The following is a 15,699-nucleotide window of genomic DNA, read 5'->3' on the forward strand; positions in this document are numbered from 1 at the left end:
TTTTAAGGTGTTGAGTGTTTTATTTTCATTCTCAGAAGAAACACTTGATTAAGCCTAAGGCAAAGTGAGAATTCCGATGTAAATTTCCAGAGGCACATGCACGGGTGGATGTGTGTGTGTGTGAGATCATCTCCGTCCATGGTCTGTCTGTCTGTCTGTGGTCCGTGTGGGCAGATACCTCTCTGGGGCGAGAGCTGCCTGTGGAGGGGTGGGCCGCGGGCCCCGGCTGCTGCGCTGCGGCAGGCAGGACGCCTTCCCGGGGCTGACCCAGGCCGAGTCATCCCAGATGCCCCGTCCCTTCCAGACCCTCTGGCCCGCTGCTCCTCAGCCTCTGGCCGGCCCTGGGCGGGTGAGGCTGTCAAGCGTGGTGTTTAGACACTGTCCAGGTCTGTGTGGGGCTGGGCGCAGACTCACGACCTCCGGGACTGGAGGCTACGGCGGTCCCTTCCTCCTGCGCACCGCAGGGCCAGCCTGGAGCCGGGCCCCCCCAGAGGGCGGGGGCAGTCACGGGCAGTAGTTGTTGCCACTACTTCCGGAGACCAGAACGTTCTAAATGGTAGCTCTGGTCCGTGAGGAAGCAGACACCTCTTTCCAGAAGTGGCGAGCCCACCGTCTGGGTGAGAACACGGCGGTTACGGGGAGGCCCGCCGTGTCTGCCCCTCCCGTCATCCCCTCCCTCCGCTGGTTTAATAAAAGACACAAAACAGAAAGGAGGCAGGTTTAGAAAATAAAGTTTGTTGGGATCTGGAACATTTTGGAGAAAACTAACAAAAAATATGAACACACTTCAGGTGGTGGTGATAGAAGGAGAAACGTCATCTTATTTAGTGCCTGTGACATACACATACAGCCGCTCGGTCACGGTGTCGCCCTGGGGAAGGTCTGTGGGAGGTTACAGGGGCTCGGGGGGCGGGCCGCCCCGCACAGGCAGTCCGGGAAACGCGCGTGGCTCCGCTGGAGTGGGCGTGTGGCCGTCTGAGCTCGCGAACGCTCGGCAGCGTGCAGCCGCGGCCCGCGCTCCGGCCGAGCGCGCTGAGAGGCGCAGGGCGGGGCTGGGAAGCAAGCCATTCGGCACGCGGGTGTTTGGCCACAGCGGTTAGTAAACAGTGTCTGCAGCAGCAGCAGCAGCAGCAGCAGGGACACGATCACATTTTGGTGTGAGAGCAAGTGGAGTGGTGGGGATAATCTGTTGACAGGTCTGAAAACAATTTGGCATGCATGAAAATTTAAAAAAAAAAAAGGTGTGTGGACGGATGAGTTTTCCTAGCGGTGGTCACAGTGCGTGGACGGCCAAGGGTGAAGGGCGCCCGGCAGGCCTCACACAGTTCTGTCCGTCCCTGAGTTCTTCCTGACGACCTTGCCTCCGTTCACCTGGTCAACCGCCAGCGTCTCCACCTCGGGCGGGGCCTGCGGCGAGGCCCCGTGGGGGATGCGGTGGGCCACGCCCACGTGGACCTTGTGCTGCCTCTCGCGGGCCGGGCCGGGCTGCTCGCCGGAGCTGCGGTCCGAGGCGATGGGGGGGATGACCAAGGGCCTCTCCTTGACCAGGTGCATCTCGGCCGACTCCCTGGCCAGCAGGAACGGGGTGGGGTCGGGCATGGCGTCCACCGGTTCCCGCAGCAGGAGCTTCCGGCCCTCGGCCCCCAGCCTGTAGACCTCGTCGAACTCCGGGTGCAGCGGGGCCGAGAGGCTCTTCTTCATGCGGCGGCGGGGGGTCTCGGGCAGCTTGTCCCTGGGCGGGGCCGGCTTGTAGCTGGCCACGGGGCTCCCCGACGGGCTGCCGTCCGAGGTCCCACTAGAGCTGAGCAGCTTCCTCTTGGTGGCGTGCAGCTGGGAGGTCAGGTAGGCGATGGTGCCGGCGCGCTGCTCCAGCTCGCTGGACAGCATGTTCAGCTTGTGGCTCTTCACCTTGAGCTCCTCCAGGTACCGCTTCTCCCGCTCCTTGATGGTGTTCTCCAGCACCGCGATCGTGGCGTTCTTCTGCTCCAGCTCCCGCAGCAGCTCGGCATTCTCCTCTTCCTGCGCCTTCAGCTGCGCCTCCAGCTCCTCGCACCTTCTCTGCAGCTCGCTGCTCCCGGCAGGTGTGTCTCCTGGAAGACAAGCACAGGCACGAGGCTGAGGACCCGAGACGGAGGCCGGCCGGCCAGGGGCCTCCAGAGCGCGGGCAGCTCTTCGCCCTCAGTTTACTGTATAGAAGAAGGTCCCCGAGTATAAGAACGGCCGAAGCTAAAGTGTGCAGTTTCAGAGTTTTCGGCATTGCACCCAACACTCAAGACTGAGCCGCAGCAGATCCACTCCGTGCCTGGGCGCGGCGGGCCCAGCGCCTTCTCCGTGTGAGTCCCTGTCCTCAAGGCCTCCGTAAAAGTTCTCCACGCCTGACGCACCAACGCTCTGAAGTTGCACAGGGGACAGATGTCCGGCAGCCACCTCTCCTCTGACACGGTCCCCTCTCGCACCGTCTCTCAGGGTGTGGCGTCCCTGCAGCTGTGCTTGGTCCCACCCCCCCTTCGGCCCCACCCCAGGGTGCAGGCTGATCTGTGTGGCCGAGCGGGGTCCGCTGATTTAAATCGCAGCTATCCCCCGGTTACAGGAGGAACACGCGTTTGCTGCAGAAAAGCCGAGCGTCCAGCAGCGTGTGTGAGGCGCTGCCCGTGTGGGCGTCCACCAGGAGAAGACAGAAGCCCTCGTTCCGGCCGCCCCACTGCCCCTCGGGGCCTCCCTCCCACTGTCCCCTAGGCCCTGGCCCCACGGGCAGCTCTGCACGGCGAGTGGGCTTCCTCCCCAGTGAGGACCAGCCGCCCACGCAGACCACAGCCGGAGGCGTGCCGTTGACGTCCGGGGAGGGTGCTCTTACCTGTCTGTTCCGAACTTTTGAGTGTCAGCTCGTATGTCAGATCTGAAAGGGAACCACAGGCGTTAGTTCTGTGAGGTCGCGGTGCACTTCAGAAGCTTCGCCAGCTCTGCAAACACAGACCTGGCCAGCCGGCGAGTCCTGCCTGGGTCAGCGTGGAGGGCAAATGAGAGCGGCGGACACCAGCCCAGCAGCCCCGTCCTGACCGCGGCTCAGAGGGGGCCCTCCTTTCCCCACAGCGCAGCCCGGCACCCACACCAGCGTGCGGCCTGCTCTGCCACACAGTGTGACGCCGCGGCCAGCAGCTCCAAAACCCGCTGCCAGTTCCCACCACTGCGTCTCCAGCTCCCAAGTTTGCACGGTGCCCAGAGGGGCCTCACAGCTTCCTTCACAAACGCCCGTCAGGCAGAGGGCGAGGCATGCCATGCACGCGGTCTCTGTGACGACAGATCCCCGCAACGGAGAGCAGAGAGCACCCCCACCCCCGCCACTGGCCTGGCGGGCCAGCCCCCCCTTAAGCTGCCCTGGAGACCAGTCCCGCCCCGCAGGCCGGCGGCCCCGCCCCGGCCCCCGGCGCGGGCACCTGTGCAGTGCTGCTGCAGCCGCCGGATCTCGGCGTGCAGGCCCTTGAGCGTGCTGGCGTGCTCCCGCTGCAGGAACAGCAGGTTCTTCTGCGCGCTGTGCAGCTGGTTCTCCAGGTTCGCGGTGGCCATGCTGGCATCCAGGGGGCCTGCGGGGGACACGGAACCTGGTCGCTGTCCCCGGCAACAAGGTCACAGGGAGGAAGAGGGCGCTGCCCGCCCACCGCCCTCGTCGGCTCCGCGGGGCCCTGGGCCGTGGCTCTGGGCGCAGAGGGACACAGCGGACCCAGGGCTACGCCGGCCGCCGGCTGCCCCGCCTCCCGCCCTCGGTGCTGCCTTGACCGGCTCGGGACCCGAGTGCCAACGGTGGGGGGCGTGCTCCTGCTGCCGGACACACGCGGACCCGACAGGCCCTCTCGGGTGCCAGGACACAAGCCGCGCCTCCAGACGGCACCTACATCACCACCTGGCCTCCCCACTGGCTCCCAAGCTCAAAGCGTCCCGACTTCCCGGGGACAGGGAGCCGAGAGCCGCTGCCGCTGGAAAGGCGGCGTTCCCGGTTCTCATCCTTGGTGGCTGGTGACGCAAGCGTCCTAACGACCCGGTCCCTCCGAAAAGGGGACGCAGGTGCAGCCTCAGCGGTGCCCCTCTGTGCCGAGGAGACGCAGCAGAGACGGGCGGGTCGCCCGGAGGGGGCGGTGGCGCGGGCCTGCAGAGGCCGCACTCAGCGCCTCGGAGGCGCGGGAGAGTCGGGGCCACGAGGACGGGGCGGAGCGTCTGGCCCTTCCCCGGGGCGGGGGTTGGCGCGGAAGAGGGCGGCAGAGGCGCAGGGCGTCCGCCCCACGTGAGGGACGAACGCGTCCTGCTCGGGCAAAGGCATCTGCCCCACCGCGCCGCGTGCCGCCACCCCCACGGGCCGAAGCCACGGGCCCGGCTGCCTGTGTCACGAGGGCGCGTCCCGGCCGGCCGTCTGCGGGCTCTGCAGTGCGTCCCTCAGCGTAGCCGCCGGGGGCCGGCGGCGGTTTTCCAGGTGCTCTCGCAGCCAAAGCAGCACGGCCGACCCAGCCTCCTCCTGTCCCCTGGGACACGCTGCCCACGGCTGCAGGTCCGGGGCCGCGGCAGCAGCGAGGCCGTCCTGGGCCCCCAGAAGCGGCTCTGGGGTGCCAGTGGGGAGGGACCCCATCCAGACTCGCCACTTCCCGTCTTAGAAGCCTCTTCCTTTAACGCCTCCCCTAACCCGCGCATAAGTCGGGGCCGCGTTCCCACTCCCCAGCCCTCGGGTGCTCTCGGGCCAGACCCCACACGCCTGGCAGCCGCGCCTGCGCCCAGTCCAGCCCCCAGAGGCCCGGGCGCCCGTCAGCGCTGCCGTCCCCTCACCCCGGCACCTGCCACGCCCCCTCCAACGCGGCTCGGGCACACCTCGCTCCCCCGGTCTGGAGCGTTCCCGGCAAGCCAGCCCCTGCCCCTGCCCGGTTAACCGCCGCCCTTCCTGCCACCTGGACTCCCGCATCACGTCCAGGCTCAGACGATCCTTGGCCGCCCCTCCTGCCGCTGTGGGAGGTCACGGTGGGGACGCACGCGCTGCTCGGAAAGCCGGCCGCAGCTCTGAGCGCGGTGGACCGCACCGCACCGTGTCCTGGCGAGCCGGAAGCGGCGTGTCGACGAGCCGCGGGGCTGCGCCTCTCCGGCCCAGGGACCCGGAAGGACTTTGACAGGGACAGCTCTCGCGCTCGGAGCGGGGACTGTCTCTGTCCCTGTGCCGCCAGGAGCAGGCTCACCTGCTGCTGCACGCAAAGCCCGTGGAAGCGGGGTGGTAATTTTAGTGTCTGGAAAAATAGCGCCTGGCGCCCACGTGGCAGCGGTGAATTAGTTATGAGGAGCTATTCCGGGCCGCAGTCAGGAGTAAGTTACGACCTGCCACGTGACGCCCGCTCGTGCCGGAACGAGCAGCGCGACCGGGGCCCGCGGCCGCCCTCCGAGCCGCCTGCCAGCCCCACGGCCGAGGGGCGCTCGGCCCTCCGGACGGCAGCAGCGCAGCCCCTCGGGCACAGGGACCTCGGTGGCTTTCTCGTGGGCGCTCCCTGTGCCGCTCTGGCGCCCTGCGGCGGAGGGGAGGCAGTGCCGTCGAGAGAGCGAAGGTTGGCCCGGGACGAGGGCAGCGGGCGAGGCGGTGAACGCCTCTCCGCGTCAGGACGAGAAACGGGGGCCCGGGGCTCTGCCGGGCACAACGGGGTAAAGGACAGCAGAGCGGCAGGGCCTGGGGCCGGACTGTGTCCGGGGTCAAATGCCACCTCGTCACCTAAGTCAGGATCTCTAACTCGCGGGGCTGTTTCCAGCGCCGAACGCGGTCGCTGACAACGCCCGGCGCACAGTAAGCGCCCAGTAAACGCCAGCTGTGTCATTTTATGGGACGACCGGCCACCAGGCACACGAACACGCCTCCAGGGTGTGTCCTGAGTCACCCACCAGGGCGTTTCCTGGACGTCCTCTGAGTGTGGGGTGAACTGTGTTCCAGTCGCGTCTGAAAAGGGAGCAAAAGCAAACACACACTTTCTGCTGGCCCCCGGCTTCCCCTTCCACCGGGGAGGGGCCCCTCGGGGACGCGGAGAGAGTCGGGCTGAGCGAGGGGCCCTGGGGGACAGCGAAACCTACTTCTCGCTCCGGAACAATCTAGAACACTTGACAAGAAGCTAAAAAAGGTCCAGGGCTAATTAGGCCATCAATTCTGAACCTACGATTGCGGCTCCAGAGGAAAGGGAACCCGCCATCTCTGAGAAGGCTGCTGTGAACCCACAGCGACCCTGGCTGGAGAAGCCGCGGAAAGCCGCAGGGACCCGCCGGTTCTCCGCGCGCGCAGTCGGAAGTCCGGCTACTGAGTCACTGGAGCATCCCCAGTGATTACGGCACCAGGAAAAAGGGTTCATTTCAAGAAACCCTAAGTGTTCAACGGTCACTACAGAAGCTTTTTGGTAAAAATAACGAACACCATTGCGAAGTGGGATACCACGTTTTTGTATGTGTAAGTAGATTTAAAGATCTAGAAGGATCTACAACAAAGCATCCAGATAGATCTAGATGGTGAACTGTGGGTGATCTTCACTTTTTAAACATTCTATTTTGGTTCAACCTAAATCTTCTGTAGTGTTGAACATATATAACTTTATGGTCAGGAAAAAATTACAAAGCAACCTCTCTCAAAAAAGATAATCACTAACTATTCACTGGCAAAGAGGACCCTATGTTTTAGCCGCACTGTGCCCAGGGTCGTCCTGGGTGGCTAGAACTGGCGTTAGTTCAGCAGAACCGAGAAGAGCGAACAGAAAGGCAGCTTTTACAGAAGCAACAATCCGGTGTCCCCAGGATGCGCAGAAGACGGTCGTGCCGCGCACCGGGGGGAGCCCCGACCCGCCACACCGCGCGGCCCTGCAGCTCTCTGGCCCCGTCCGCCATCCCGGGACGCCGACGGCCATTCCCTCCTGGAGGGGCGCGGCCTCGCGTCAGGGCGCCAATGGCCGTGGCCAGCGAGACCGGCAGCGAGACGTGGGAATGCGATCTGGGCCGCGCCCGGGGCCTGCACGATGGGTTTACGGCCGTGTTTCCCTGCGGCCTGACTGTCTCAGACTGGGAGTTTCTAGGGCGTCTGTGCAAACACCGCGTGAAGTGCCTGTACGCGGCGGCAGCGGCGGGAGGCTCAGCCCCTGTGCGGGAAAAGGTCCGGGGAGAAAGCAGGTCTGTGTTCTGGGTTGCTGGAAGCGCCTCACGGCGGGCAAATGCCGGAGCTCCCCTGGTCTGGAATCGCGGGGCCCTCCGGGAGCGCCCGGGCCTTGGGGAAAACGGGGTGACTTACCGGCCACCATGCCCACACCCTGGGCGGCCCTCGCCCCCGCAGGCCAGGGTCTCCGGACAGGGAGGGGCTGCTGCCCGGCCCGAGGCCCTCCCCAGGCGGCTCTGCACCTCCTGTCCCGCCGCAGGGACAGGCTGGGGAGCTCTGGCTGGGCCGGAGGAGGGGCACGGCGGCCCTTCCCGCTGCCTGTGCTGCCCCCGCCCTTCCCTGCCGGCCCTGGGGTGACCGCCTCCAGGGACGCCCCCGCAGCTCCTTCCTTCCTCCCCTGAGCTGGAGCCAAAACCATTCACAGAGAGAGAGAGAGAGAGAGAGAGAGAGAGAGGCGCCCGCCGTGGTGAACTGCCAGCGAGCTCATCAGTCTCCGGGCTGGCCCTGAGCCAGCGGTTCCCGGACACAAAGCCCACAGCTCGCCCCGAGAACAGCCCTGCTGCGACATTCTCCTTTAAGGTGGGGAGAGCCATCGGCTCCTGCGGGGTTTCCGTCCCTCCATCCGACTGCGACCCCTGCGGGTGTCACTGTGTCCGGTCAGTGGGCGAACCGGCCCTGCAGGCGGACCAACCCAGGGGGGGGGGCCTCAGTCTCCGCGCCCCCGGACAAGCACCACCCGAACCCTTTCCCAGGCTGGGAGCGCGCCTCACCTGTGTGAGAAACACCCGCTCCGCGGCGGCCCCCCCAGTGGACGACCTGCTTCGTCTGGACCCCACCACCACCACCAGGGCCTCCTCGAGGCCCGGGCCCCAGGGGGAGGCACGCGGTGCGGACGGAGGCGCCATCCTCGCTGCTCTCGCCGCGCTCTCCCGTTTCACCAGCGCCGGCACGACACCCGGAGGAACCCTTCCTGGGCGTCCGAGCTGCCCCTCCCTGGCCGAGGGGAGGCGCGACCCTCCTGAAAGGTCGGGACAGCCGCCCAGCCGCAGCCCCAGCCGCAGCCCGTGGGTGTGGACGGCGCTGCAGCTCAAGGAGGTGAGCGAGCGGGAAAGGCCGCCTCCTCTCACACTGGGCCGGCTACATGCTGGGCAGGCACCGGTCACGTCGGAGGAGCCGAGGCAGGGAGGACACCAGGGACCGTGGGAACTGCTGGAACAGCCGGGCGTGTCCTCCAGTGCTTGCGTGTGCGCCGGGGGCACTGATACTGCTTCTCGTCGGACGTTCCCGAGGGGTGACGGCCGACACCTGTGTGCCAATACCTTTCGGGGCGACCAACTCTCCCTGCGGAGAGGCATCCACCCAGACCTCACGGCCTTCACTGCCCAGAACCGTGTTTTGCCGGCTCCAGGACGTCCACCGAAGGCGGCCTGGCCCTGGGATCGCCCATCCAGGGGTCCCACGGCCCGACGCAGACCACCGCCCGTGTCACCGCCCTCCCCGCGAACCTGCCGTGGCGCCGTGTGACTCAGGCTCCTCCCACGGGCGGCATCCCAGGCCGACTCCGCGAGCCCCTCCACTCACAGTGCCCCTTTGTGATGTCAGGGGGCCCGGAACCCCAAGTCCTGCATTCCACTGGGGCGGGGGGGGACTCCGCACCAAGTCCCCTTAGGGAGGCCTGCGGTTCACAGCGCACCCCGCGCACCGAGACCCGGACCAAAGTGGGGCGCGAGGGCACCACGGGGCACGCAGGTGCCCTGCACGTCGTTTCAGAGCTCGCCGCGGCGACCAGACTTGGACTCGGTCGGACAAACGAGCCCCTGGTACGTCCCGCCAACAACCAGAAAGGAAAACAAACAAAGGAGAGGGGAAGGGTGGACGCACGAACTTCACGCAGCACCTGTTGGCGGCGGGAGGAGAGCAGGAGGGCCGGCCGAGCGGACGGTGCCCGGCCACCCGCCCCGCGGTCTGTCACAGTGCGGCTCTGGGAGAAGGTGCCGGCTGTGGTGGTTCACAGGGATTCTGGGGCGCCCCATCCCGGTGTGGCCTTGGCGGACGGGGCGGTAACGCTGCTGCTGCTGCTGCTGCTGCTGCTGACAGGGACGACGGCTGCTCACCGAGCACGCCGCATGCTAGGTGCCGTGCCGGCCACCTTCCACGCCTCCCGTGGGCAAGTCCTCACGACAGCTGGGGGCGGGGCAGGTGCGCGTCGGGAAACCGCTGCCCAGGGAGCCGGTCACCGGCCTCGTGGAGGCCGCACAGACCCGGTCTGTCCCTGGAGCTCTGCGGCTCCTGTCCCCTTTTCTTTTCGAGGAGGGAGAGATGGTGCTGACACAGGCCTACGTTCTAAATCAGGAAACAAACCTAACCGTTGGCTCAGAACTTCAGCCGGATCTGGAGGCATCCAATGTCCAGGTTTTAGCAAGGTGTGACCTCCTCCACGGTCACCGTCCAGATGGTAGCGGACTTTCGAGATGACGGCCACTCATGTGCGAGCTACCGCGACGCAGCGGGCCGGGAGGACCCCAGGCTCTGGGTCCAGCCCTGCCACTTTCTGACGGACAGCGCGGGGCAGGTCACGCCTGTCGCCCTGTGCCTCCCCTTCCTCACTGCAGTGGGGCAGGGCCGACGTCGTCAGGGTCGCTGGGGATGGGGTGAGTGTACTGAAGAGGCACTGTCCGGTAGAACTAGTGCGACGATGGGATATTCCGTTTGTCCAACAGAGTAGCCACTAGCCCCAGGAGCTGGCCGCACTGAGCACTTGAAACACAGCAGGTGTCTCTGATAAACAGTTTTTCATTTTATTTTAATTGGAGTAAAAGTTTACGTGGCCCCAGGAGGCTGGCGGCTGCTCTTGGGGGCAGCGCAGCTGCAGAGTGGCGGGGACCGAGCCCGGAGCTGTGCTGCCGCCCATACGGCGACTCTGACGCGCAGGGCGCCCCGCACACGACTCCTCGGCCCCCGACACCCGGGACGGGGCCTGCGGTGGCCGGGCCTGACTCTGCAAGAGCAGCTCGGTGCTGTTCTGCCATTCTCGTCACACTGTCCCCCGCGTGCCTTCACAGCAGGTATCGCCACCTGACGGTGAGTCGCTTGTTCATCTCCCTCACGTTCCAGGAGTGCAGACCCCGTGAGCACGGGGCTCTCCCGCCCGTCCCCCGCCCCTGCGAGCGGGAACGCCTCCCTCTAGCACAGCGGTCCCCAACCCCCATCTCCTCTCGGTGCACGGACACCGCCTGCATTACCGCTGGGCTCTGCCCTGTCCATGGAAAACGGTCTCCCACTAACCCTGCCCCTGGTGCCAGGAAGCCAGGGGACGCTGCCCGGCAGTGGGAGCGGCCCTTTCAGAGAGGGCTCTCTCTGGATGGAGACCAGCGGGGCTCTCGCCCATGCTCTGCCCTGGCAGTCCCCCCGCCCCCGTCGGAGGGTGCATGTTGTGCTGATGAGCGTGAGGGGGGGTGTGCCCTGAGAAGGGGGGAGGAGGGGCGACGGCTGGAATGAAATCGGGCTTCATTTCCGTGGGACGGAGAATGGCCTTGCTTGGGACGTTCTGGATTTTGTGACACGGGTCTTCCCTACTGGGTGCAGTTTACACCTGGAAAGGCTACTTGTGTCATGAGCAGACTCGCAGTGCCGAGCTGTGGCACAGCACGCCACCCCGGGCGGGGCCGTGCCACGGGGAAACCGAGGGCTCGGTTCCCACTGCAGGGCCTTCGCGGCGAGGTCAGAAACGAGGAGTTCAGGACTCGCTCTGACGGGCATGGGTGATGTTCTTCTTGGTCCGCGGTGAAAAGGGAAAAGGGCGATGCAGCGCGTTTCCTGCAAAGCCGGCTTTTATTCCACCTGAAGGAGAATTCTTCGTTTTCGTTGTAGAACCTCCCAGTTAAAGGACGCAGTGTTCCATGAGTTCCAGAACCCTCAGAGCCACTTGCATTGCCAAGAGACTACACCGAAGGCCGTGAGCTTAACATCATCATCGATTTTTTAAAACTGTTGACGTTTACAAGGCCTATCACAACAGGCTGGGCAGCGAACTGCTTTCAAATATGCAGCAGGGGAACGAACGCTCCGGAGCGCCCACCGTGTCCTCGGGCGGGCCTCTCTGCGCCGACCGCGTCCGGGGCGGTGAGACTGGGCTCTGAGCGCACAGAGACAGCAGTGCGCGAGGACACCCTCGGGAGGTCCGCGCACCGCGGGGCTGGGGAAGAGGGTCCGCACTCGCTGCTGCACCCGAAGCTCCTCCTTCCTCACCTGCCTGTCCCCCTTGAAGGAGTGCGGACCCCTGGCAGGCAGGGACCACGCTGGGACCCTTTCAGCACAGGGGCGGCGTGTGCGACTCCTGGCTAACCGCCCCCCACCAGTGGGCAGAACAGGACCGTGCTGGCCGAAGCTGTGTCCTGTCACTGGGGGCAATGATGGTGTCGGCGCACTGCACCTTTGGGTGCCGGACGCCTGGGCCGCTAGGCTCACGTTTGGGGCCTCCAGTGCCCAGCAGCCCCACCCCCCACCCTGCTGTGGGGACTCGGCAGTTTTGTGGGCTGCTGACGCCAGTGTGCCCAGGACTCCCCGCAGCGAGACGCCAGCCTCACCCGCGCAACAACTGCCGGCTTCCCTCCGCGGCCCAGGGGTGGGTGCTCGGCTTCCCACCCGAGGGTCGGGCTCAGGGTGACGGCCTGCAGAGGATGGTCCCGGCGGCCCCGGAGCCGCCTTAGAAGGGCCCTCTCCTCGAACCGCAGCCCGCAGGGGTGGGGGGCAGGATCCATCGCGGCCTTCCGGAATTAGTGACCGTCCAGCACTGCTCAGGCTGCCGCCCCACGACTGTGGACGAGACTCGCGGCACCTCTAAGCAGCACTCCACGCAGCTGCCTCCGAGAAGGCCCCGCCCCCGGCCGTCTGCACACAGATGTACACTTTCCCCCGGCCGTCTGCACGCAGATGTACACTTTCCCCCGGCCGTCTGCACTCGGACGTATACTTTTCCCTCGTCTGCCCTGAAAACACAAGCCAAACGCACCTGCGGTTGTCCTTCAACAATGAAGTCTGGCTCTGCCGTCTCTGAACCGGGTCTGAGCACCACGCCTTAGAGACTGATGACCTCTGCAGCCGGACACGGCCCCGCCCACTCTCCCGGCAGAACAACGTCCTCACTTACAAACTGCCGCGCCGCACAGGGCCGAGGCCCGCAGGCCCGCCCCCTGTCACTGGGCCTGGCTCCCCTCCCCAGACGCGAGGCCTGCAGGCACTCTCTGGTCTGGTCGTCACGACCGAGCCAAGAGGCAGAGATGACCCAGGATGGAGGACAGAGGCCAGCCGCTCCTTCAAATGGACGGGCCGGTCCTTAGAACCCTGCTACGTTCTTGTCCGTGGGCACACCGGCGTGAAAAACAACAGGCCTTTCTTCGTTTGCTCAGCGCCACACTCCACAAAGACGGCCCTTTCAGGCCGCGGTGGCATCATTCGTGGGTGAAGCGTGCAACTTTCAGGAGCGGCGTTGTTACAACACCGGGAATTACGATCTACGTGCACCAGCGGTGCGCGAGCAGCATCCCCTGGGAAGGGGACCCAGAGGTGCGTCGGAAGCCTCTCCTGCAGGAGAGGGAGGTCAGCAGGCCACGGGTGCCCTCAGAACTGGGTTGGGGAGGAAACCCGAAGAGTTAAAGGTCAAGTGCCTTCTGCAGGTCTAAACTTAACCTCTCCAGTGCCGCCAAGGAGGCAATGAAGAGAAAAACTGCAGCTGCAGGGTATTATTTACCCACCTCAAGTGCCTTTTACCGAAAGAGTTCTGCCTTCTTGGTCTCCTTTGCCGTAAGCCTTAAGCACCGCGGGCTTGCTGCCTGGCGCCGACCGATGGAAGTGCACCACGCAGCCCCGAGCACCTGGCTCACGGACCGAGCCGTGGGAAGGAGGAAGAGGACACTCGCTCCCCCCCACCCCCCGCGGCTCAGGAAGAGCAGACGCGCTCGAGGTCCCTTTGGACGAGTGGGAACTGGGGGTGGTCCCCAAGGCACCGCCCTCGGCCCGCCCTCCAGTGCGGGGACCCGCACGAAACACAGACGCCTGCTGCCGGTGGACAGATGTCCCCAGAGCCCCCCGTGCGGTGCCCACGGACACTGCGGCGACGGCCGTGAGGTGGAACCTTCGACCTCTCAAAAGGCTGCTCAACGACTGGCCACCTCACCCGAGAATCGGCGTGCGGGTCGCAGCAGTCAGTGCATCATCTCCCATTTTCTGAAGGGATAAATAAGTGCCTGTAAGGTTTTCCTTTCTTTCTTGGTTGGCCAGAAGAACCTGGTATTCTTATCCTCCCCCTTCACTCGTGAAGTGTGAATAACAGTGCGTCTCTGGTTCAGACAAGAGAGTCTGAGAGCCCCTGTCTCACTGAGGCTGTCACACCCGAACTCACCGGGCGGACAGCAGGTGCACAAGCATGTGACAAGCCACCTGCCGGAGGGCAGGGGGCAGACCCCAGGCCAGAGGGCGCGTCTGGCCCCCGCCTTGTTTGATCGGCTGGCACCTGCTTTCCACCCGGCGGCAGCCGAGCTCTCACTTAGCTGTTACGGAGCGGTCACGCTTGCACAGCCCTGAAACTACGTTCGGCCCTTTGAAGGCGACCACGAGGCTGATGTGGCCCCTGGTGAAAATCGGTTTGACACCCCTAGCTTAAAGAATAAAAGTGAGTGACTCTTCTTAAAGGGGTTTTTTTAAAAGGTAAGTACATTAATTCAGATTTTTTTCTAACTTCTTCCCAAACCAGACAGGTCAGAGGCTGCCCCACTTAAATCGCGTGCAGACCTTGGGAGCTCTGGTCTTCCCAGGGAGTGGCTGGCTCCAGCGGCAGATGGCATCCTGGCTGCCCCGCCCCCACTCCACACACGGAGGGGGGACGGTCGCCGATCACCGCTCCTATTGATGATACCTGACCAGTCCCCGCATTGGCTCGGCGCACGCCGGGCACGCCCTTTCCTTCTCCAGACGCAGAGCCCCGCCCCACTCATCTCTCCGGCTGCGCTCTCCTGCATCGGACACATCCTGCAGCCTACTGCGGGTGGAGGTGCAGGGCTCGGGCCGGGAGGTTTGGGTCTTGTTTGAGGGAGGAAATACGCAGAGACTGAACTGCTGGGTAAGCACAAGAGTCAGCCCTTCCTCCGTGTCTTTTAAAAGGTCATTTCGGCTAAGGAAACAGTATATTCGCCTTCACAGCCTTCTGGCTCTCAAAGGCCAGGCTGACCTTCCGTTTTTAAAAAGCTTTAAGGAAAACTCTTCTGTCTGTCTTCACGGCAAAGGGCCACTTGATTCAGTGTTTATTACAGAAAACAAAAGCCACAGGAGGAAATACAAACCGAGTGCAATTACAAAGTCTTCTTAAGCAAAACCTTGAATGTGAGAGCACTTCACCACCTGAGAACCCCATTCAAATGCAAAGCCGGGTTAGGGCCCTCTCTGACCCCAGGCCGGCCTCTCCCCAGCGAAAGCCTTCCCGGGACTCTGGTAGGCGTGTGAGGACGTCGTTATGTTCACACCCCTGGGAGCCGGCATAAGACAGGACAGACGCCGAATGGGCCCCAGTCCGGTTCCGGCAGGACTCCCAGGCGCCCCCTGGCAAGGCCCCTCCCACAGCAGGGCGCTGCCCTAGGAGCCACTCCCGCCTGCGCGGAGACGGGCTCTCCCAGCAACCCTGCAGGGAGAGCACAGCCCGTTCTTCCCACGGCCGGAGGTTCTCGTCAGTTCGCTTGTATGTGAACGTGAAGTCTGTCTCCCTGTGCGCACTAACCCACATCTCTGCTCGGAAGTTACTGCAAATACGTCAAGTCCCTCTGCTGCAGGTCGGACCGTAACTGCTCGACGACAACGGGACACATTCACTTCCCTGCTCGAACCGTCCGCGGGCCTTGACACCGAAGCCGCAGATGTGAAAGCTGGTGTCGTTACCTGTGCCCGCTAACCAGTCTGCACCGCCAACCTGGGCCAGACGCTCCCCGCGCCCGCGGCGTGTGAGGGCGCACAGGCAGGTGCACGGCGGCCGCCTTAAAGCGCTTCAGTTTGGTGGGCATTAGTCACGTCTCAGCTAACACACACGTGTCCACTCTGTGTTAGGAACTGTCAACAGCTAACGTCATTCCAAGAAGAGAACATGCTTTAGGAAGTAAACACAGTCCTTACAAACATCGTGTTGCAGAGGCGCTCCACCAAGGAATGATGAAGATAAAATAATGTTAGCCAACAAACAACAAACGGAGTTGGAAACCCAAATGATTTTCTATTGTAAGCAAAAGAATTCTCTTGTTTTTTTTTAAGAATTAATAAAAATGCCTAACTTCCAAGAAACTTGTTTGTTGGATTGATGTATTTACACGTGCTGCAGTAAAAACCTGATACAGATAACTGTTCTGCACGTTAGGTTTTAAACATAACTGAACTAAATTTACTGAGTAATTATGATGCAGAGGAATCACAGGAACTTAAGGCTGTCCAGTAGTGTATGCGTATAAACACACAGAGAAACATGTATATGCCCATCACAAGCCTTAAAACCTATCAAAAATGTTTCACGTAAAATG

The 15,699-nt window shown here is 63.8% G+C and overlaps 1 protein-coding gene across 4 annotated transcripts in view; it reads right to left on the reverse strand.

Annotated features, from left to right (window-relative positions):
- CCDC92 (coiled-coil domain containing 92) overlaps nucleotides 1–15,699 on the reverse strand; it is an 18,782-nt gene continuing 3,083 nt past the window's right edge. For 3 of the 4 annotated variants that reach the window (XM_045841787.1, XM_045841795.1, XM_045841777.1), the window contains exons 2-4: nucleotides 3,435–3,581; nucleotides 2,855–2,896; nucleotides 1–2,090 (exon numbers count right to left, since the gene is read on the reverse strand). In XM_045841787.1, the coding sequence (XP_045697743.1) occupies nucleotides 1,318–2,090; nucleotides 2,855–2,896; nucleotides 3,435–3,564 (945 nt within the window). In that variant the 5' untranslated portion in view covers nucleotides 3,565–3,581 and the 3' untranslated portion in view covers nucleotides 1–1,317. Of the gene's footprint in view, nucleotides 2,091–2,854; nucleotides 2,897–3,434; nucleotides 3,582–7,279; nucleotides 7,392–15,699 lie in introns of those variants that run through there. The other variant, XM_045841775.1, reaches the window with a different exon arrangement.

Source organism: Phyllostomus hastatus, unplaced genomic scaffold, assembly GCF_019186645.2.
Source record: "Phyllostomus hastatus isolate PE091 unplaced genomic scaffold, TTU_PhHast_1.1 phas_contig_1162, whole genome shotgun sequence".
In the NCBI taxonomy this organism is placed as follows: domain Eukaryota; kingdom Metazoa; phylum Chordata; class Mammalia; order Chiroptera; family Phyllostomidae; genus Phyllostomus; species Phyllostomus hastatus.